At 37.3% G+C, this 22,457-nt stretch overlaps 1 protein-coding gene across 7 annotated transcripts in view; it reads left to right on the forward strand.

Moving 5' to 3' along the window:
* lilli (AF4/FMR2 family member lilliputian) overlaps positions 1-22,457 on the forward strand; it is a 561,135-nt gene that overhangs the window by 464,154 nt on the left and 74,524 nt on the right. The window contains exon 1 of one of the 7 annotated variants that reach the window (XM_081737949.1): positions 4,351-4,627. The exons of the other annotated variants lie outside the window; for them this stretch is intronic. Coding sequence (XP_081594075.1) covers positions 4,603-4,627 — 25 coding nt within the window. The 5' untranslated portion in view covers positions 4,351-4,602. Of the gene's footprint in view, positions 1-4,350; positions 4,628-22,457 lie in introns of those variants that run through there. 7 annotated transcript variants of the gene reach the window in all.

The raw sequence follows: 22,457 nt of genomic DNA on the forward strand, positions 1-22,457 counted from the left end.
CGTAAGGAATCACAAGTTCCGATCGGACATAGCGTTGAGAAATAAACACCGAAAAACGGGATGCCTATAGACTTAACATTGGAAAAGCGAATTCTCATTGTAAACAATGGAAAATAGAATCTTCAGCATTAGAAATAAGACGAAGCCCTTTTCCTTTTATTCTACGACCACAATTTTTGAAAGCCATTATGCTTTTCTCCGATATGCCAATTTTAACTATTTGCATGTCGTTTTCGTTCACGAAAACAATTGATGCACTTAAAAAAAATAATTTTGAAAAGTAGCCTTTAAGTGTGCCGGTTTTTATTATTTAAATTCCATCTCTACTCGTATATTTCAATTTTGACATAAATATGTGACTTACCACAATTTATAATTCAACACCGACTGATAACATTAAAAGGCGTAGTCAATGTGTACAATGTAAATCACCTGTATTAAAGAGGTGTTTTCACTAGTGATTAACAAATGAATCATAGTTCATCATAGTGATAGTCTTTCTTTTATGAACACATGTATATATGTTGGTGACACATATCATTTTTGACAGGAGAGGCGCGTTCAGATATTGGTGGTTAGGGGGAGCAAAAATTTTGAAAAGCCCTGCTATACATTGTTGTTAGTTTGAAAACCCCTGCTATACTGCCTACAGGGGTTTTCAAACGGCAGCACGTATCCTTTTTATTGTCAGTGTATTTTATGGGGAACAAATATATTCACGATAATAGAATCTTTTTCAAGAGATAAATAATCAAACTTTTGTCCGAAGACAACTTGAATCAATAATTAAATAATAATCCGTGTAATTTTCTATATTTTTTTCATTCTCAGAGAGGTTTTTATTGAAAGCATACGTCTTATGACATGAGTAAAGTAATCGTAGGAGATTGGTATCTAAACAGGAACCAAATTGAACAGTTCCGATCTAAGCAATATCCGAGATATTCGGTCAGTGTATATTTTTAAGTAATAATATAATGCTGTTACGAATTAGTCATAGTAATAAATTTATTTTAAAATAAGTGTAGTATAGCTTATTTCATTCTATACTTACACAAAATCTATAAAATTAGAAAATGTTGTCAGTTTTTTCGTATGATACGAGTTCTTTATAATGTGTGTTAACCCCAGGTTCAGTGAAATCGGATTACCAAGCCTGTATTGTATTAGTTGAGAAGAGGTTGTCAATTAATAGGAATTTATTGATAGTGATTTCAACAAACCAAGTGACAGTTCACGTCGGAATATGCCTTCTTCCCAGCTGCTTGACCATGATGCAGTAGGTAACCAAACCAAGTATAAATTATCTTCTCGCAACGATTGTTCTTGTCCTTCAGCGCGTGTTTTGTTACTGATTGTCAAGGTGGCGAGCAATGCGGTTGCCTTCACCGCATGCAAATGGTATTAATTGACCTCCCCTTCCCTCTGCGAGACTGCCATTCTTTTTGCATGTTGATAATGAAGCGTGAAGATCAGTTGGAATTTCAAGGTTTTGTAGGTTGTATTTTACAAAAAGTAGGAGCTGGTGCATTTTTGTTCTCATTGAAAATCGCTCTTTTCGATTTCCAAACTGCCGTATGCCTGTGTGTGGGAAGTCTTACACATAGAACAGCTATGTCCGCCTATCTCGTCATGTTTGAGAAAAGAGAGAGAAAAAAAGTAAGAGCTTGAAATGATGTTTTGGATTCAATAAATCTTCGAATATTAATGGCTTCTAGATAAACAATTTAGCAAATGAATTAAAGACGTAAGGAATAACAGCGAATAAACATACTGCAAACGTTTGTAAAATGTAATTTAAGCAGATATATCTCTCTGAAAATCAGGAAACCTCCATTTTATACTATCACTGCCTGTCCAATTCATTGCACACTGCAGTTCTACTCCAGCTGAGGTAGTACGAAGTTTGTCGTAACACCACCGCCAACAGTCCGAAATTGCGGTCGCCGCCTGACTATTGCCAAACCGGACATATGACATTTTTTGTCGAAATCCGCTACTTTTGGAGCACAACCTTTTTTGTTTTTAATCTTTAGATCTGGCAACACTGGTTGTGTATTGAATTGCATGTAATTTCCAAACTTAGGAAAGTTCAATAAATTCAGACTTTTCAACCTACGAAAGACTTTGAGCATACGTTTGACGATGTGATGTTTAACACACACATATATAACTCACATAGCTAATATTGTTGGAATTCAGATAGCTTAGAATTCCCTTAAGCTTGAAGTGATGTTTCTCTTATCCTTCACAAATTTGTGACTAGTGTTGTAAAATTTCCGGAAATTTTGAACCCGTTGGTAAAAAAAAAAAAGTTTTTCCGGTTTCTTTCCGGAAAAAAATGGGAAAATAACGAGAATCTTTGTATTATGTTAATTTTACTAGTAATGAAACAGTTTTTTTTCCTGAAATGCGTGAAAGTGTAAGTTGAGAAACTTCAATATTGCGAATATTAAAAAAAAAAAAAAAAAAAAAAAAAAAAGCAATCGAAAATAAAACTGTTGTAATTATTCTTGAAAATTAATAGTCTGCACTCATTTCCTTTATATGCTTTTTAGTCATTTATTCGTGATTATGCATTAATTACAGGACATTAACAGCTGCATACACATCTACCATCATGAACAGGGATGAATTCAGGTGGTAGCCCGGGGACAGTGTTCCCCCGAAGAAAATTTCCCCCCCGAGAAACTCCCAAAATTTCAATCACAAAATGTAGAAATTATTTCACCGAATTATTTGCTTTTCTTTTCATGCACGTGCTGAGATGAATATTGACAGTTCCGATCCTATTTAAATATAAATTCAGCTCCCATCAGTATTCTTAAAGGGGGAGGGTAACATGTAAAAGTAATTGAAAATGACTGATACTAGTGTAGAATTCATACTTTTTGGAGTCTCAGTTCATTGGTGACAGTTTTGGTGCCCTTTATATCCAAAATGAAACGTACTCTCCTCGTGCGAAAATCGGGTATTTTACAAGTATTTAATAATAACGAACGGAAGTTTCACATGTTAAAATTCTTTAATATATTTCTCGCTGCTCAAATTTACACTTGTGCGGCGGTGTATGTATGTGTAAATAAAATCCTCTCCCTGAGTTGCGCGAAAAACATACAAATAATAAAGAGGGATTTTTATCAGAATTCAGGAAACTAAAAAGTAAAATCAAAATTTGTTATTGTATATACGCTGCAGACACGTTACAGCAAATAAGATTAACATCAGGCAAAGAAATAGTTTTTAAATTATATTTTCCAGTTTTTGCCGATATTTCCGAAATATTTTTTAATGAGTTGTAAATTTTCGGAAATTTTACACAGCACAAGTAAGATACGTATCTCCATAAAATATATATTTGATTTTAGCATACCGGTATTAACTAAAATGATTCTGGGCCCGTTATTTTAACACTTCTCTGCCCTAAAGCGAGAACTTCATAAGATTGCTCAAGATAATTTAAATGTGTCTATCTTAATTTATTTTAGTATCTTTTGTAGCCATAACTCCATTCTATTACGGTGCTAACATTAAAGGAGTGGTGCACATATATTTGTTGACACAAGTTTTCCCTATTCTAATACAAGAAACATAAGCACTCAGTGATCTTAACTCTAAACTAGTAAATAAAAAGTATTTTTCATTTTAAAAGCATAAAGTAGTAAAACATTCGAAAATTTCAATTTTTCCCAAATTTTCCGTTTTTTTTTCAAGCTCAAGAAAAAATGGTAAAATGTTTTACCTTTTTTAAGGCCTTTACAACACTATTTGTGACGCGCGCCAAATGAAGGCTTGCTAATTATTGGGTACTGAGTGATACACAATGTTGTGAGGTTTGGGGTTTAAAATTACGTATTTTATTCCAAAAAAGTTGTCAGGATGTTGCTGGTTTAAAAAGAGGAACAATTTGTTCTTAAAGTTAGCCCGAGAATAAGATGTTTTCAACAAGTACTGATAGATGTTCATACATATTGGGATTAGGGAGAGTAGAACACAGTGAGACGGTTTCATTGTCATGAAGAATCAAGCACATAGTGTGATTTTGCAATGTTTTGTTAAATGTGACATGTGTGTGAAAGAACTTTATCCGTTGTGTAATAGTTGCTTCTTAGTTACTACTGAAAATTTTACAATTTCACAAGAAAAGAGTATCGCCTTTTGTTGCGCCAGTTGGCCTCTTAATTCCCATCTCCGTGTGAGAACTCAGCTGCTATGGAAACCGCACTCGATTCTCGTAAAGCGACTGTGACAGTCATTATTGTTGTGATTTTGAACCGTCACAGGTTCCAGCTGTTACGGCGAAGTCAAGAAAACATCCATATTTGAGCAACAGCGTCTGCGAACACTGAAGTATCCAGATTGTTGTAGAATGTAAGGGTTGTGTTTGGGTGACAGTCCTACGCGCAAAACATGCTACACAAATCAGCGTAACTTACTTAGTACAATCGTAATTTGTTTACACACAGCACACAAGTTGTGTAAGGGAAACATAATAAGGTGTGATAACTGAAACGTTATGTGTGTGGTGTGTGTGTGTTGCCTTCCTGCAAATGGTTGCCGTTGGCTCTTGAACCGTTTCCGGCAATCGTGGTGTGACGTCAAATGATTTGGAATTCGATTCACCAAGGTACTGTGCAATGCGAGCGAGCGTCACTCTTTACTCTTTCCTCTGCCCTGCATCACGGCATGGTAGATCCATCCACAGTTCTAGCATCAATTAAATCTTCCTTTGTTTGGGAACTGCTGCCTGCATGTCAGAGCGAACAATTTGTCACGTGACTGATTTGTTTGTTCTGCAAACGCACACTTCATTATCGCTTATTCTACTGCTTACTTCCCGTCTTACACACTTTTCAACTCACGGACAGTAGTAGTACTTTTAGATATCAAGTAGTTACAAGAAGTAGAAACTTTTTTTTTTTTTTTTTTTTTTTTTTATAACGTATCGCATGTCGGTAGTATTTGGGTTTCGTGCATGTCGCGTGTAACTGCTAAATGGATAGGGTTAAGAAATGCACGTTAGCTTTGAAATAAAGTTGTAGAAGGACAGTTCACGCTTGCTGATAGGAGTAAAAGAGCATGATAGTAGATTGTGATTATGAAAGTGTCAACTAGAGTACGAAGGTGTGAAGAAAAGGATGAGGAGAGATATCACCAAAAATAATTAACTAATGGAAAAGTAAATATGACTGAATTGTAAAATATTCGTTTCTTTTCTATTGACTTTAATGCTATTGAATTACTCAAATATTGGTTTCTATTATTCGAAGAACCCGTTATTGGAATTTTAACAGGATTAATTCATATATAAATTTATTAACAGTACTGTTTTTGCATAACAAGAGTTTGTTAGCACATGGCCCTGGAAAATGAAATTAAATCTTTAATTGAACGTCCTACGATTATACACTGTAAGCTAGAAGGGACGGATTATTAATAAAAGTGAATGATTGTGAAATAATTGAAATGAAAATGAAATTAAATCTGTAAGTTTTACGTCCCACAATTAAGCCTGCTAGGCTAAAGGAGACGGTGATGATGAGAAATTAATGAAGATGGTGGAATGAAGAAAGCGGAAGGAAACGAGAGAACCCACGCACCCGGTGTTTGTCCATCACAAAGGTCACTTGGCACAAACTGGGATCGAATCAAGGACCTCATGCACCAAAGGTGAACGCTCTACCACTAAGCCACCGCGGCCGCTTGTGAAAGAAATGGTGCAATGTGACTATAAGAGGAAAATGGAAGAACCTACGGGCTCTATGTTGTCCACCACAAACTTACCTGGTCTGCGATCGAACCAGAGACCCCTTGTACGATCCGCGGCAAAAAAACCTGCAACATGAGGATGTAAGTTTATTGTGAAACTACGCCTAACAGCACAGGGAATGAACATAACGTCTAAGTGGAACGAATCACGCCAGGATAAACCCCGGCCTCCTCCCGTGCACACTTATTTTGGAGCAAAAGACCGTCATTTCATAATAAACTTATATGCTCATGTTGCAGGTTTTTTGCCGCGGATTGTACCATAGGTGAGCACTAAATATAACAGGGTCGTCATTTATGGAAGTCCGATCCAAGGCTCGAAAAATACAAGCACCAGGTCGACACGAAATAAAAAGTTTGGCGCCTAGGACAAATGGAATTTTATTGAGCACTAGTCAAGGAAAAGTTGCCTTCCTCCAAGAGTTTTAACATTTTAATATTCATTTGAATCAATAGTATAACGACCTTTGAAACTACTTACGTCGGTGGAGAGTATTGTCCCTTTCCCCATCTAAATCTGAAATGACCCTACTGACTCCAAGTTCGATTCCTCACGAGAGCATAATTACATATGTTAAGCGTATGAGGCAGTAGGACTTCTTGAATTTGTCGATAACGACTAGAGAACTCCACCTGTAAAGCCAGAAATAAAGGGAATATCAGGCAGTATGCTGACCACACATTACCTAAGTAAAAAGCTGGCTTGCCAGTCATAGCTTTTTGTGGGCTTGTAATTCCAGGGAGATAAGTAAGTAACTAAGTGGAAAAAACTCCGTATTTGGTTGGAATCTTTTAAGTTAATTTTGAGTTTTAGAAGTGCATTATTTAGAGCTAGTATTTTGATTCAGCACCCGTGACGATATAAGACGATATTTATTTAAAGGTGCTAATCTCAACTTCTTCGTTTGTTTCAAAGTATTGCAGAAATTATAATAATATATAATTTCTGTGTACGATGTTTGAAGTACTAAGTAGTAAATACAGAGAAATTGCCCATGTTGGCCACCATAAACTCCATTAAAAAGTGCCTGACTTACATAAAATAAATGTATTTTGAAGCAGAAACTGTTATTGACTATAATGTAAGCACTTCTAATGCAGTAACTAACTATTTACGTAATAATTTTTATTTTATAAAAGCAAAAATTATAAAAGCAGTGTATGTAATAATATGAATATAAGTTTGTCATTCGCATACTATTTGAAGTTATTTGATTTTGACTTGTTTATTATGTAGAAAACGAAACGGTACATTTCTTACTCTTCTCTCCTTTTTACACCTACGACGGTAGATCCAGATAAGATCGTTAATCTTACAGAATACTCAAGACAGTATACTATCTCACCCCTCCTAGTATTTGATGAGTTGATTTAACGTCCCGTTCAGCAGCGAGGCTATATGAGACGTAGACCTACTGATTAACGTGGAATCCGAACCACGAGCTTCCGCCGGGAATCGAACCCGAGTCTCCCACGCCAGAGGTGCGTACGCTAACCACCCTCCTAGTAGCGAAACACCGAAAGTGATTCTCTTGTTCATTTGAAAATAGCTTCTAATGTATGTTAACGAGCAAGCAGCAGAAAGAAAGGCCTGTTATTTTTTATTAACATTTTGTAACATGAATCCGATCGTTATTTGTTGTCCACTTCTTGCAGGCCCCCCTTCCCCCCAAAGGAAAAGGATTGGAGCACATGACGAAAACAGGGGAGAGACAGCTCTACAAATCCATTTTGATACCAAATATTTTGTAAATACGAATGGAAAGTCTTAGCGGCACCAGTTGTTTCATATATTCGCCGGTACCAGTTGTTTCATATACAGGGTGTCCCAGGAGAAAGGGGCAATATTTTGGGAAATGGTAGTATGAGTGATTCTAAGCAAAAAAGTTCATATGAACATAGGTCCTAATTTCAACGGTTTGAGAAGTGCTTACATTATAGTCAATAACAGTTTCTGCTTCAAAATACATTTATTTTATGTAAGTCAGGCACTTTTTAATGGAGTTTATGGTGGCCAACATGGGCAATTTCTCTGTATTTACTACTTAGTACTTCAAACATCGTACACAGAAATTATATATTATTATAATTTCTGCAATACTTTGAAACAAACGAAGAAGTTGAGATTAGCACCTTTAAATAAATATCGTCTTATATCGTCACGGGTGCTGAATCAAAATACTAGCTCTAAATAATGCACTTCTAAAACTCAAAATTAACTTAAAAGATTCCAACCAAATACGGAGTTTTTTCCACTTAGTTACTTACTTATCTCCCTGGAATTACAAGCCCACAAAAAGCTATGACTGGCAAGCCAGCTTTTTACTTAGGTAATGTGTGGTCAGCATACTGCCTGATATTCCCTTTATTTCTGGCTTTACAGGTGGAGTTCTCTAGTCGTTATCGACAAATTCAAGAAGTCCTACTGCCTCATACGCTTAACATATGTAATTATGCTCTCGTGAGGAATCGAACTTGGAGTCAGTAGGGTCATTTCAGATTTAGATGGGGAAAGGGACAATACTCTCCACCGACGTAAGTAGTTTCAAAGGTCGTTATACTATTGATTCAAATGAATATTAAAATGTTAAAACTCTTGGAGGAAGGCAACTTTTCCTTGACTAGTGCTCAATAAAATTCCATTTGTCCTAGGCGCCAAACTTTTTATTTCGTGTCGACCTGGTGCTTGTATTTTTCGAGCCTTGGATCGGACTTCCATAAATGACGACCCTGTTATATTTAGTGCTCACCTATGGTACAATCCGCGGCAAAAAACCTGCAACATGAGCATATAAGTTTATTATGAAATGACGGTCTTTTGCTCCAAAATAAGTGTGCACGGGAGGAGGCCGAGGTTTATCCTGGCGTGATTCGTTCCACTTAGACGTTATGTTCATTCCCTGTGCTGTTAGGCGTAGTTTCACAATAAACTTACATCCTCATGTTGCAGGTTTTTTTGCCGCGGATCGTACAAGGGGTCTCTGGTTCGATCGCAGACCAGGTAAGTTTGTGGTGGACAACATAGAGCCCGTAGGTTCTTCCATTTTCCTCTTATAGTCACATTGCACCATTTCTTTCACAAGCGGCCGCGGTGGCTTAGTGGTAGAGCGTTCACCTTTGGTGCATGAGGTCCTTGATTCGATCCCAGTTTGTGCCAAGTGACCTTTGTGATGGACAAACACCGGGTGCGTGGGTTCTCTCGTTTCCTTCCGCTTTCTTCATTCCACCATCTTCATTAATTTCTCATCATCACCGTCTCCTTTAGCCTAGCAGGCTTAATTGTGGGACGTAAAACTTACAGATTTAATTTCATTTTCATTTCAATTATTTCACAATCATTCACTTTTATTAATAATCCGTCCCTTCTAGCTTACAGTGTATAATCGTAGGACGTTCAATTAAAGATTTAATTTCATTTTCCAGGGCCATGTGCTAACAAACTCTTGTTATGCAAAAACAGTACTGTTAATAAATTTATATATGAATTAATCCTGTTAAAATTCCAATAACGGGTTCTTCGAATAATAGAAACCAATATTTGAGTAATTCAATAGCATTAAAGTCAATAGAAAAGAAACGAATATTTTACAATTCAGTCATATTTACTTTTCCATTAGTTAATTATTTTTGGTGATATCTCTCCTCATCCTTTTCTTCACACCTTCGTACTCTAGTTGACACTTTCATAATCACAATCTACTATCATGCTCTTTTACTCCTATCAGCAAGCGTGAACTGTCCTTCTACAACTTTATTTCAAAGCTAACGTGCATTTCTTAACCCTATCCATTTCTTAACCCTAGCTACAGGTTGTGAACCATTTTTTACTTTATATTGCGTATTGCTCACCCTGTAGTTATTCTGCGAAGGTGCCACATAGCGGATTTGAAAGGTGATAGAATGACCTTTCCAACGATATGCAGTATGTGACATGGTATCTCTGGAAGAGAAGTTATTGAGGGATATTTAGTCAGTGTTGCCATCCAACTTCTTTAAGTACCCTAACTTTCTCAAATTTCCGTCAATAGCTTCCCTTTCAAAGACAACACTGCCACTTGCTGCATACCGTTGGAAAGGTCATTCCATCACCTTTCAAATCCGCTATGTCTTACCTCTGTAAAATAGTTACAGGGTGAACAATGCGCAACAAAGTCAAAAATGGTTCACAACCTGTAGCTCTCAAACCGTTGAGATTAGGACCTATGTTAATATGAACTTCTTTTGCTTAGAATCACTCATATTACCATTTCCCAAAATGTTGCCCCTTCCTCCTGGAACACCCTGTATTCGCTTACAATATATGTAAAAGCAATAAACATTCCATCGCCTGTTGTAGTTGTGTAATAGTTTCATTTAATGGCTTTCTTAGGTTTATTGACCTTTCGGAACTCCAATGCAGTAAAAGGTGTTCTGGTAGGTTTCGAAGAAATGAAGATCATGTGAGTGTCCAACATATAGAAGTGAGTTTAACATTAATAGCATTGCTTCCATGCTTCCAAATGTAAGTTAGGTGGCGAATTGGTACAAAGTAATAAGCAATACAAGTCTTACCGCAAAATGCAGGTTATATAAGAAATAGGACCAAATCAAGTCATACACAGGTGGCCAAGTTTCACTGTAAGTAAAGCGTAGGACACAGTAGATAACCTATGAACTAGGTGAATGAAACGAAGGCTGTAACGCAACGTTATCGTGAATTAAGGGGTGTGGCTAAGCAAACACACAATAGCGCGAGCAGGTAAACAAATGACATAAAAATATTCTCATTTGCTAATAGTGTTTGAAGGAAATTCGGAGGGCCACCTTCTAGAGGTCTGCACGGGCCGGAATTTTTAGCCCGAGCCCAGGCCGGCCCGTGAATTTATAAGGCCCGACCCGAGTCCGAAATATGTTTTGGCATTTAGGCCCGAGCCCGTGTGATAATCAAATGAACCCGAAAAAGCCCGAACTACAGAAACTTAATAATTAACGCAACATTGTATTTTTATTCACAGCAATTGGAGGTTTAATATTTGTAGTTGTGCTTTGAAAGTTCTCCAGAAAGAACGTTCCAATAAATATCGTTGTACAGTATATATACAAAGTCAGGCGTGAAAGAGCACGAGAAATATGGTTCTATCTTTAAAAATTTACGACCGGAGCCCGGCCAGAGCCCGAAGTGATATAAGCTTTGTAGGCCCGCAGGCTTGGCCCGAGCCCGTGCAGACCTCTACCACCTTCAAACGCCATAAACGTTGTACGTTAATATAGTATTTTTGAGGTAGTATTTATTTTTTAGGGCTTCGTAGTTGATTTGAAAGCATATTATCTAATAACATATAATATACTGACAATATAAACAGTCTCGATAAATAATATTTTCTAAGTAATAAATGCATGCAGACATATAGTTTAGTGTTGTTTTAAAACTTCGGCGGTATTTTGAAGGAAAATGATAAAATTGTTCGGAATTGGGCTCTTGAGCGCCTGAACAGGTTAACTTCATCCAAACAGTTAATGCCCTGATCGGGTATTGAACCCGGGACCATGAGTACAAAAGAGGCTAACCATTTGGCAACAGGAACTGGCTTCACAATTTCAAACACGCATCACCGATGTTTCGAGTCTTTAATTGACGTAATGTAAAATAAATAAATAAATAAAAAGCAGATACACGGAATTAGTGAGGGGTACCGGGAATACCCATGAATTAGACTACATCAATTTACCTAGATTTAACAGGAAAGTGCTGTAGCATTATTTCTGACCTTTTATGTCTTATTTACATGTAAACTGGAAAAATGACACGCATATAAACTTCTATCATGAAATCTATCACTTTCAGGTTTTAAACAGACATTCAGCGAGCGAGAAATAAGAATTCTGAAAGTTCCCTGTATATTGGGAATTGTTCTTCGTAACAAAATTGTGAATTACGCAATATTTAGTTCGTACTAACAAGAAGGGTACGAACTCAGTATTGCGTAGAGTTGTTCAACTTGAAGAAAATAAAGTACGAATTACTGAAAATGATTGTTTTACATACCATGTAGTTTAATTAGAAAGGAAATTGGCGATTGTGATGGTAACAAGAAGGATATTTTTATATTGATCTCTCTCTCTCCTCTTTCCCTCCCCCCAGTTTCCTGTCAAAGAAAGAGTACCATCAGTGAACTCTTACGGTGGAGTGTGTCTGACATTCTTATTTCATTGCCTTATCTTGGTTGGCTTCCGGTTGAGATTGAAGGATTAGTATGGAATAATAATAAGTATTTAGGATACCTTTTTGTTTTGATTACTTTTCTGAACAGGAAGTTCTGCAGGAAATACCAAACATTACATTGGAAATGTGATCCCGTACCGTTACCCAAATAATTGTTATTAGTTAAGATAAGTTGCTTATTTCCATTTGAATTTGACTAACTGGAATACACTCCCTTCACTTGGGAAAAATAGGTTTATGGAAATATTTGAAAGATACATTTGAACTCCGCTTTACCCCTAAGATGCATATTTGAATCGAAAGGGAATGACAGAAACCCAGCTCCGCCCAAGTGCTGGGAAAAATTCATTTTAAACAGTTCAAAGAAAATTAAACTATTATAGGATTTGTCCTCTTTCTCCACTGAGAAGCGTAATTTTTTAAAACGCTGATAGCCATGTGCACCAACAGAGTTTAAACGAGCGTTCACTCAAACGCGTTCAACATTAAACTTTCAATTTTAAACGTGGTTCCAGGACTTTCGTTGCATCATTGAAAGTCGAAGTTTAGTACATTTTTTTTTAAGTAAGCATCGGTCAATTTGTAAAATCGACTCTGACTGGTTGTCGTCTTTTGTATCTAATCTTCGTTTAACAAAGTAACAAATGACGAAAGCATACCGCGTGTCGGCCTTTTCGACGTTCGAGATTGTGTGCATGGAGTTGTGAGTAGTCTAATTTCAGTGATAGTAATTGTGATGGAAAAAAATAATGAAACCATGAGCAAAAAATTTTTCCGAAAAAATGTATTGTAATTTCATTAGTGGAAAATTAGAAAGATATTATTGAATGTAAACAGACTGACTTGGATCAACGAAGTTTAAACCCCCAAATTCGGCCGTTCAATCTAAAACCAAGTATATCCACCATTTGACCGAGACTTAACCTTGAACGTTGTTGGTGCAACAGACATTTACACCGATCTTGGTTATGACTAAGGCCCGGATTTTTATGTAGTACAAAGTACCGAAATACGTACATAAATATGTAACAAAAATCAATGGAATATGTAAGAAATATGTTAAAAATATGAAAATATGTAAAAATATTTTTTCGTCTTTATTTTGTGTCTGTGCTATTTTCTTAGCTAATAAATATACTGTAACATCTTTCTGTAATAACTTCCTATAGATACGTACAAATTTTCAAGGAAAACAAATGAAAATATATATCAAGAAAGTAAAAAATCACATTATTGAACATAAAAAATATTGATTTTTTCCCTGGCTTCTCGCTAACATTTGCAATCCACCCGAAATTACTTACAATGTACGCTAGTGAACATTGAACAACAGGACTTTTGAACACATTTTGAGAATCACGTACTGCTGCACTGCACTCTTCAGGAAATGTGCTGACAACTGACTTTACCGCATCAAAATTTTCATTGTAGAAGTTAACAGCCTGCATCCAGGTGCCCCACCGTGTCAGTACAGGCTGTGGTAGTAGCGACATATTTGGTAGCATATTGTTGTAGCACTGCACACGACCACGGGCTTTCACAGAAACTTTCTTATAGAAGACACAAGCTCATTGACTTCAGGGAAGTTGATCCGCACTTCCTCTGCTACATGATGTAATCCATGGACCAAACAGCACATATGAATGAGGTTTGGGTAGAACACTTTAAGCGCATCGGCAGCTCTTAACATGTACGCCGCAGCATCAGAACACATCAGAAGCACTTTTTCTGCAGGAACACTTTCTGGCTATAACACTCTCAGCCCATCATTTACGAAACGTGCAACTGTGGAATGGTTTGTTTTGTCCAAAACTTTTGAACAGATCAGAAATGGTCGTGATGGAGAATCAGGGTCAAGCTTTCCTACTACCAGATTGGCAACGAAACGTCCTAATACGTCTGTAGTTTTATCCACCGCAAACCATATATGCGAATCACCAATTTCAGCTCGAATGTGTATGATAGTATATTCATAGCACACATCCAAATAATTCTTGCGGATAGTAGATTATCGAATACTTGACAAAATACGTACAATTTTACCGTCTGTATAAGCGTCATCCATAGCTATCCACGATTCCAATTTTGACGCTAGAAAGAAAGCCATCATTGAAAACAAGAAAAACTGACTCGGTCACAAGCTGCACACTAACAAACCGGTCGTGAAACTGAATTCTTTTTCCCTTTGTTTGAAGGAGAAAGTGGCGAAGTAGCCATCGAGTCATACAAAAGCGATTTTTAATTCGATTTAAGAAACAAGTGATAAAGCCTAGCCGCTCCAATCACCTCCCTCTCACCGCTCCCCACCCCCACCCGTAGAGGTTGCACATACAAAAAAAAAAGTGAGAGAGCCAGTCAACTGTGTGTATTTTAGTTTGTTTTGTCGGCACACATCCGAGTGGCGTTTGCTTGCAATGGCGATAAGCACAAAAATCCTTATATTGTTTTCTTTCTTTATATATAAAAAACAGATTTTTTTCAGGATTGGAAGCGATAACTGACGACGTTTCTTTACATATTGTAGGGTGTATGATTTGTTTTAACCCAGCTTTCCCGCAATGCAAATCGGTTGAACAAAGTAAGAGAAAAAAATACAGATAATTAAATAAAGTACTTTTTGAGTTATTGTTCCATATATAGGCCTATTTTTATTTGCGTATTACTTAAAGAAAATTAGCGAAAAGAAGCAAGGAAACTGAATTTATGTAAAAATATGTACAGTAGACGGAAAATATGTAACAGACTTCAAAATATGTAAAAATATGTAACGTGATTTTGGTTTATATGGCTCTTTACTTCGTAATTTGCGAACATTTCATATTTTCATCAGCGTACATACAAAGGAAAAAATATGTAAAAACATAAAAATCCGGGCCTTAGTTATGACCCTCGTTCAACAGTTTTATTTGAACTTCGTTGGTGCACACGGCCGTGAGGCATATGTCAACTTATTTTTAATAAGGAGTTGGTATACCGAGTTTCATCTCCCTAACTTGAGGAACTTGTGAGATCACTCTATTTTGGCATAACCTCTGTCATGTAGAGTACGCACTTTAATAACAGTGGTATGGCAGAAAGTCGGTTCAAGCCAAGTGCGTACTGTTCAATAATTCATTTCAAAAAGTTAACAGTTTTCCTGTGATAATGAGACTATATATATATATATATATATATATATATATATAAAATAACGTTTTCAATATATACTTTAAAAACAAATGCCTTTGTCACTTATCAGACTTCACATGATATTACTATTTGGAACCATTGGAAGTTAGAGAGAAACCAATCTGACTGTGAGAAAGTAATCTCACGTAACAATAACATTACCCCCCCCCCCAAAAAAAAAAAACTTCAAGGAATTATTCGTCTACAGATTTGAAAATTGATTACAAACTGAGAAAGTGAAATTTTTAGTTTTACTTCCCACGATTTTGCCGCTTAGGCTAAAGAAAACGGTGAAAGTAAAATAATTGGTGGAAATGGAATGAGAATGTAGAAGAAAACGAGAGAACTCGGGGATAACCCACTGACACGATGTTATCCACCATACTTGCATAGCCATAAACGAGGGATGCGCTCTCTACCACTAATCCACCATATTAAATTATTACACATTGAGACCATTCTTTTAAACGTATTTGTGAATTCCGTAACCCAGATCCATTTAAGTATTACAACAAATGAATATTATGCATGAAGTATGAGATACAGTAATAAATTGAATTTAAAAAGGAAAGTTAATATCTTTCATTTTGATTTTGCAGTTCATAGATCATCAAGTGCTTTGTGTGTACATCTGTTTGAAGCACCTTAAACATAGTTTGTGAAACTAAAACTGCCCAGTTAAGTAATTAATACAAGATAGTGGTTTATGCATAAGCGTTTTGTATGTTTACAGATGGAGAAACCTAATTCTTTACTTTGTTGTGAGCGGTTGATCGTTTTAAGAACAGAACAAAGTGCGATCAGGAAGGAAACTGGGACCTGTTATTGATCAACTTGGGAGGGAAAATTGTTCTTACCCAGCACGGTTCGTTGCGGGAAGGTTGAGTTTGGCCTGTTGAGAGCGGTTTTGTCAAGTTGAGATCTTCAAAATATAGCTCTTACGCTCCCTCTTGTAGGTCTGTTGATTGGAGTATAATAATGTCGTATAAAACCACCTAACAACCATTCTTAAAACTCGTGAGTATGTTACACCCTTCCAAGTGGTAACTAGTTCCGCTTTAGATTTTTTAACACGATATCCGGAAGAAGCAGATTATGAAGTAATTTGCTTCACGCTGCATTCTAGTTACCCTACTACGCATGTGCTTTTTTGTCCGAAATCCATATCTTAACAACACCTTTATAGCGGTGATTCCAATGGATTTTTTTTTCGTCGCTGTTTCCTAACATGTTTTCCATACTTTCTTTAGTGGAAAGAATTACGATTACAAGTAAAAATTAAGTTAACTGCTGTATGGGTATCATGTCTGTATAGACAAGTGTTAACATTACTCATGGCTACACAAGAATGGCATATTTTAATTTTATTTTATTTTGAGTTCTTCAGTGCTTGTATGTAAACAGGAAGGATCAATGCAAAATTGTTATTGAGTGGATTAAGGGAGGGCACGGTGTGGCTCATTGGTTACGGACGGGCCTCTGATGCGGGGGGTTCTAGTTCGATCTCAGACTTGTGAGTTTATAAGGGACAGCATCGTGTCCGTAGGATTTTGTTGGTATTCTCCCGTTTCTTCTTACATTCTCATTCTGCTGTTTCTTTCATAATTATTTGCTTTGATTACCTGCAGTCTAAATTAGAGTTTAATCGTGGGATGTTAAAAAAAAAATACATTTTTTTCCCTAATTAATGACGACGCTTATGTTTTTCGATACCCTATTTTGAACTTCCAAACTAGACTATGCATAAGGACTTTTCATTTAAAATAAACAAGTGATTTATTAAATATATGACAGAGAAGAGAATGGGAGAAGTGGGAAGGAAAAAAGGTGAGGGATTACAATATTAGGACAGTAAGATTTTCGTATCTCGTAATCCCTAAAGTTGGGAGACAAGAAATGTTGTGTTTGGACTTGAAGGAAAAAACTAGGAATCACCATAAGAAAGAAAAAGAAAAATAATACATTATAAATTTTGAACTTGAATGCAATTTTATACTGGGTGACTCAGAATAACGGGAATTTTTGAAATGTGTATTGGCAGCACTGGACAGTGACCTTGAGCAAGTAAACACTTTGCCATTTCAGTAACAATGGCTCATTAATGTTCTATGCGAATCTGTTTTATGGAGCCCACGGCGTTCAATTCGTAAGCAAGTAGCTGCGGTTGAAATGTCCCGGGAGAGTGTTCGCAGAATTCTTCATTTAGATTTGAAATTTCATTCATACAAGCTGCAAATAGTGCAACAACTGAAGGAAAACGATTACCAGTTGCGATTAGAATTCTGTCAACAAATGATAACAAACATAAACAATGACGATGAATTTCTAAGCAAGTTGTGAATGCCAGATGAGGCTTTTTTGAGGCTCATGAGGACGGCATTCAAAGGACGTTATTTTTAAGAAATGATAAATTCCATGAATGTTTCTTAAATGGCAAATTTTAATGTTTCTATTACTATGAATAAAATATTTTTCTGCCGTCACTCTTGGTTTTATTGGATTGTTAAAAAATTCCCTTTTTTGTGTCACCCTGTACATGCGATATGTTTACAGCAATGATTATGAAGGTAATTAATTAATCAGTGCCCCCTCATGTCCAAGTGGCTATCATGGCTATCACTCATGCTTTTTTTCTCACTCTTCCTTTTGATTTTCACTGTCTGTTAGGGGAAGGTAACTGCTAAGCCTCGGATAGGAAGTATTCCACTTTGCATGATTTGAAATGAAATTAAATCTTTAATGTTTATGCCGACTAGGGTAAAGGAGACGGTGGTGATGAGAAATGAATAAAATGGTAGAATGAAGAAAGTAGGAGGAAACGGGAAAATACCAAGAAAACCCACGCACGGCGCGAAATGGGATCGAACTGAGGTTCCCATGCACCAGAGGCGAACGCTCTACCACTGAGCCACCGCGCCCCTTTGCATGTTTTAATTGACCAGTATCGATAAATCGTTTGCAATGTTGGCATGCCAGGAGTAATGTAAATTCAATTTTAGTTTTTTTTCTTCACTTGATAACTAAATGATGTAGGTTGGTGTAGAAATTAACCAAAAACTAATTCATTAGAACAGTAAGTATCCTCTCTAGTAAAGGGAACAGGAATACCCTAAGGAGGATTCTGTTTCGCCTACATCTAAAATACGATCGAGGCAGTGACAAATTTCCGTCAGTGTTGTAGGTGAGATAGGAATAGGGCAGACAGGAACGAAGCGTTTTGCTTTTGGAAAGGTACGTTTGAGTAGGCCGAGCTCAAGATTGAAATATAATATAAAACAGGATTTTGGGGAGTTATCAAGAAGTGGATTGATGTTAGAGAATAAAAGGAAAATAGCGGATTTTCTTTCTGCGATGTTGAATCTCGCCGTAAATTTACAGAAGAAATAATGTTTGGGGTGCATTTTTTGCTGTACTCTTCAAGCATGGTTCTTAATCAGCAAATGCTTTGTTAGCCATATTTATCACTAGGTTCAGAGACGTAAACACCTTAACTACAGTATGGTACACGTGAACAAACTATGAACAGAGTTCCAGACGTTTTGTAATTATCTAATCACGCTAAAACACCTAACATAAGAAAGGGAAGAAGTCATGGCCACGTGAGACAAGAGAAGAAAAAACGGAAACTAAAGCTTCTCGTAGCGGGTAGTGTGTGAAACAACGAGCTATTGTTCAAAACCATGTACGTGAAAGTCTGATCGTAACATTCATATATTTTGTTCTGCTCTTCTCGTCTCATCCAATTGAGTAATATATTGGTCCCTATGTGGTAATATGTTAGTTGAATATTCTGCCTGGAAACAACTTCTGTTACCTGTGTCCCAACAAGACGTGGTCAGTAAGTCAGTAGAGCAGGCATAAAGTGGTTACTTCCATTTGTCTCTAGTGTTGTTAAAATTCGAATTATTCATTATTCAAATATCCTAAGAATATTCGTTATTCGATTAATGAATAATCCTACGGATAATTGATACTTATTTGAACAGTTGTTATAGTAAGGAATGTGTTCGAATATTGAAAGCGAATATTTGCATAATTTTAACAACACTAGTCTGTGCTCTTCGGACGGGGGGTATAGTTGCGTAGTGGTAGAGCGCCTTCCCCTGATATGTGGGGTCCCTGGTTCGATCCCTGCTCAAATAAGCTTCTGGTGGACAACTTCGGGTGACCTCGCGTAGCGTAGTCACTAACGCTGTCGCCTGGGGCCCGAGCGGTCCCGGATTCGAATCCCAGTGAGGACGCTCGGTCGAAAAAGTGTAAAAGCTTTTTGAGGCCAGCCATTCTAAGCAGGCTTTCCTGAGTTTTCCTCATTCACAGCAGACAAATGCCGGAATGGTACTTCACATATAAGTCCCAGGCCGCTCCCTTCCTTCCCTTTCCTCGGATAGTGTGCTCGCCGAGAGACGTCGTCCCTCATACATGACGGGCTAACATGGCCATAGATGCCGAAAGCCCAGAAATCTAATTCCTAATCCCTAATCCTAACATCGAGTCCGTGAGTTTTCTCGAATACTCCCACTTCCTCCCACATTTTCATTCCACCAATTCATCCATCATTTACTTGTATTTATCAACCGTCTCCATTACCGTAAAGGGCATAACGTGGGACGTTAAACCGAAAGATTTTATTTCACTAGACTGTACTCTAATAAAATATACGAAGAATTCGAAATTGCACATCTGATTGAAGGTGTAGATCAGTCATTTCAATGTGAATGTTCTATAACGTCGCAGTTTGCTGCTTCCCTTCATAGTAAACCACACAGAGAGGGGAAGAAGCAGGTAGAAAACTGGACGTTGAGAAAAGAGTCATGACAGGCAAACAAGAATCTCGATAGTGTTGTTAGTGGTTTTGCAGGTATGCTACTTGTGAATCTATGACTACATGTACGCTGCCAACACCTGTTCATTCCATTCTCCTATCTCATCTCCTCCGCTCCCTCCCTCAGCGTGTTTCTCACTACGATTGCTGTTAGTGTAAACTGCGTGTAACCACTTGTCGTTGCCAGGTCTTGATTTAGAACCTGGATAAATGAAAGGAAGAAGAATGTTTCCACAACCATTCCGTTACCTGGGAGTTGATCCTCTGCTGTTAGGTAAGCCCTCAACACGATAAAATAATATTGGTTGCGTACAGGCCAGCCATTCTTAGAAAACAGTCAAAAATGGCAATACATTTTCATCACCCTAGAAACTATCCTGCGAGCCGAAAATCGGAAAAAAGAGCTTCGTAGGCGATTATATTTGAAGAGCTATCCATGTATCAAGGTTACTCCTATTCGAAATCCTGTCCTGCAAAGGAAGAGCGATTCTGCGTCAGGCATCGTCTTGTTTGGAATGACCGGTAGAGATTGAGGTTCAAGAACTTGGCAATTATGGCTTCATTGTACAGTTATGTATTTACGTTAGATAATATTCCTCCCTACTCTCTCTCCATTCTGTCCATCACAGAAAGACCACTTTGCATGGGGTCCCTGGTGTCATCCCAGCTTTCGCTAGTGAACTTTGTGGTGGACAAACACCTTGTGCATGAGTTTTCTTGGGATTCTCCCGTTTTCTGGCACTTCCTTAATCTCACCATTTCGCTCATCATTACTATAGCTCGGATTTCTATGCCATGTGGAATATTTTCATCTTAGCATATTTTTGTATATCTAAAAATATAAACACACATCTGATTCTTGTGAACAGTAAAATACTGTTTTTATTGATCATATAAATGCATATTTCAACTATTTTTAGAGTCCGGTCATATTTAGGTCCAGAGCCGACATAAAAGTATATTTTAGGCCATATTTTATGCAGAGTTTCAGCCACCCGCCACATACGGCGTAGTTGTAGATCAACACAAATGGCGACTCGTTCGGAAAACTGGCTTCGCGCAGAAGTCTGCTTAGTTATTCAATTTCTGTGAGCAAAACATGTAACCGCTGCTGAAATTTACCGGCAGGTAGTAGAGGTGTACGGAGAGACTGTAATATCTCATCTGCATGTCGCAGATTGGTGTCGAAAGTTTGCGGCTGGCAGAAAAAACGCGCGCCCGCATACAACCCAAAAGATCACCACGCTGTTGAAGCAGTTTCGCTAGGACATCATCGACTACCCTTCCTATAACCCGGACCTCGCTCCAAGCGACTTCCATCTATTGCCGCACTTGAAGGAGCACCTAAGAGGCCGTTGCTTTGCTTCAGATAAGGAGACGAAACCCTTCGTGATAATGTGGCTGAATACGCAAGGACAAGATTTTTACCATGAGGGAATATTCGAACTCATCCCACGATGCGACAAGTGCCTCAACTGATATTGAAATTGTCGTAAAATAATGTATGTACTATCTGTTGGCTGTATTCATGATCGTCTCTGGCGGGGGGCGGGGCGACGCGTCCCCCCAATATTTTGAAATACGAAATATTCAATATTTTATTTTAATTTAATTTATTTAGATACTCACCAGCAGTTAGATCATTTCCTTTGATGCCCCCCCCCCCCAATTTTACATGCCAGAGACGCCAATGGCTGTATTGGTTATATGAAATAATATATATGTGTTTCATTACAGGCGTTGTAACCTTACTTTCTGATCACTCCTCGTAGCATTGTTTAGTAAATTGCTATTGTCCGGAATTTATTAAATATATGCTTGTTTTTTGTGGGTCATTCTGTTACATTTTTTGCCATTTTTAGAACATAAATCGATGCATATTTTTTGAAGTTTTTAGGTCATAGAAATGTGATATGAGGCCTAGTCATCACATATCCCTTAGCCTCATAACCTACTAACTGAGCGACCCGGGTTTTGTCCTAGGTGGAGAGGAAAATTTGTTTTTCTTGTTTCAATACCACTGCAGAGTGGGTCTCTACGGAAACCTGGGGAAGTAAATGCAGCCGGAAATTCACTCCTAAAATGTAAAGCCTTACCCTCCACTCCAGCCCTTCAGCTCCTATGATCTGTACCAAATGAGAGCGTCCTTTACTTACATTTTAAAGTAACTGGATAAGTTGTTATATTTATTTCCTTTCTAATATTAGAACTTAGGGTGAATGTAAAGGTTCACTTAACTTCAATAGATGGCAGCACGATTCTCCTATGCACTTCCCAGTGCATTTTTAACAAAACAAATATTCACAACAATTTAATCGAATTTTAGAGAAAAATACAGAAACTTCGTTCAAACGCAATCAGATACTAACTCATTCATCCTTTTGGTATTTGTTCCGTTCATTGTTGAGAGAATCTCATTAGTGCAAAGATTGATTCAATTTTTCTTCGAGTAAAATTTCAATTTGAATTTGACTGAATTATTCTAAATAATTGTTA

This window comes from Thermobia domestica, chromosome 14 (assembly GCF_964235325.1).
Source record: "Thermobia domestica chromosome 14, izTheDome1.hap1.1, whole genome shotgun sequence".
Lineage (NCBI taxonomy): Eukaryota > Metazoa > Arthropoda > Insecta > Zygentoma > Lepismatidae > Thermobia > Thermobia domestica.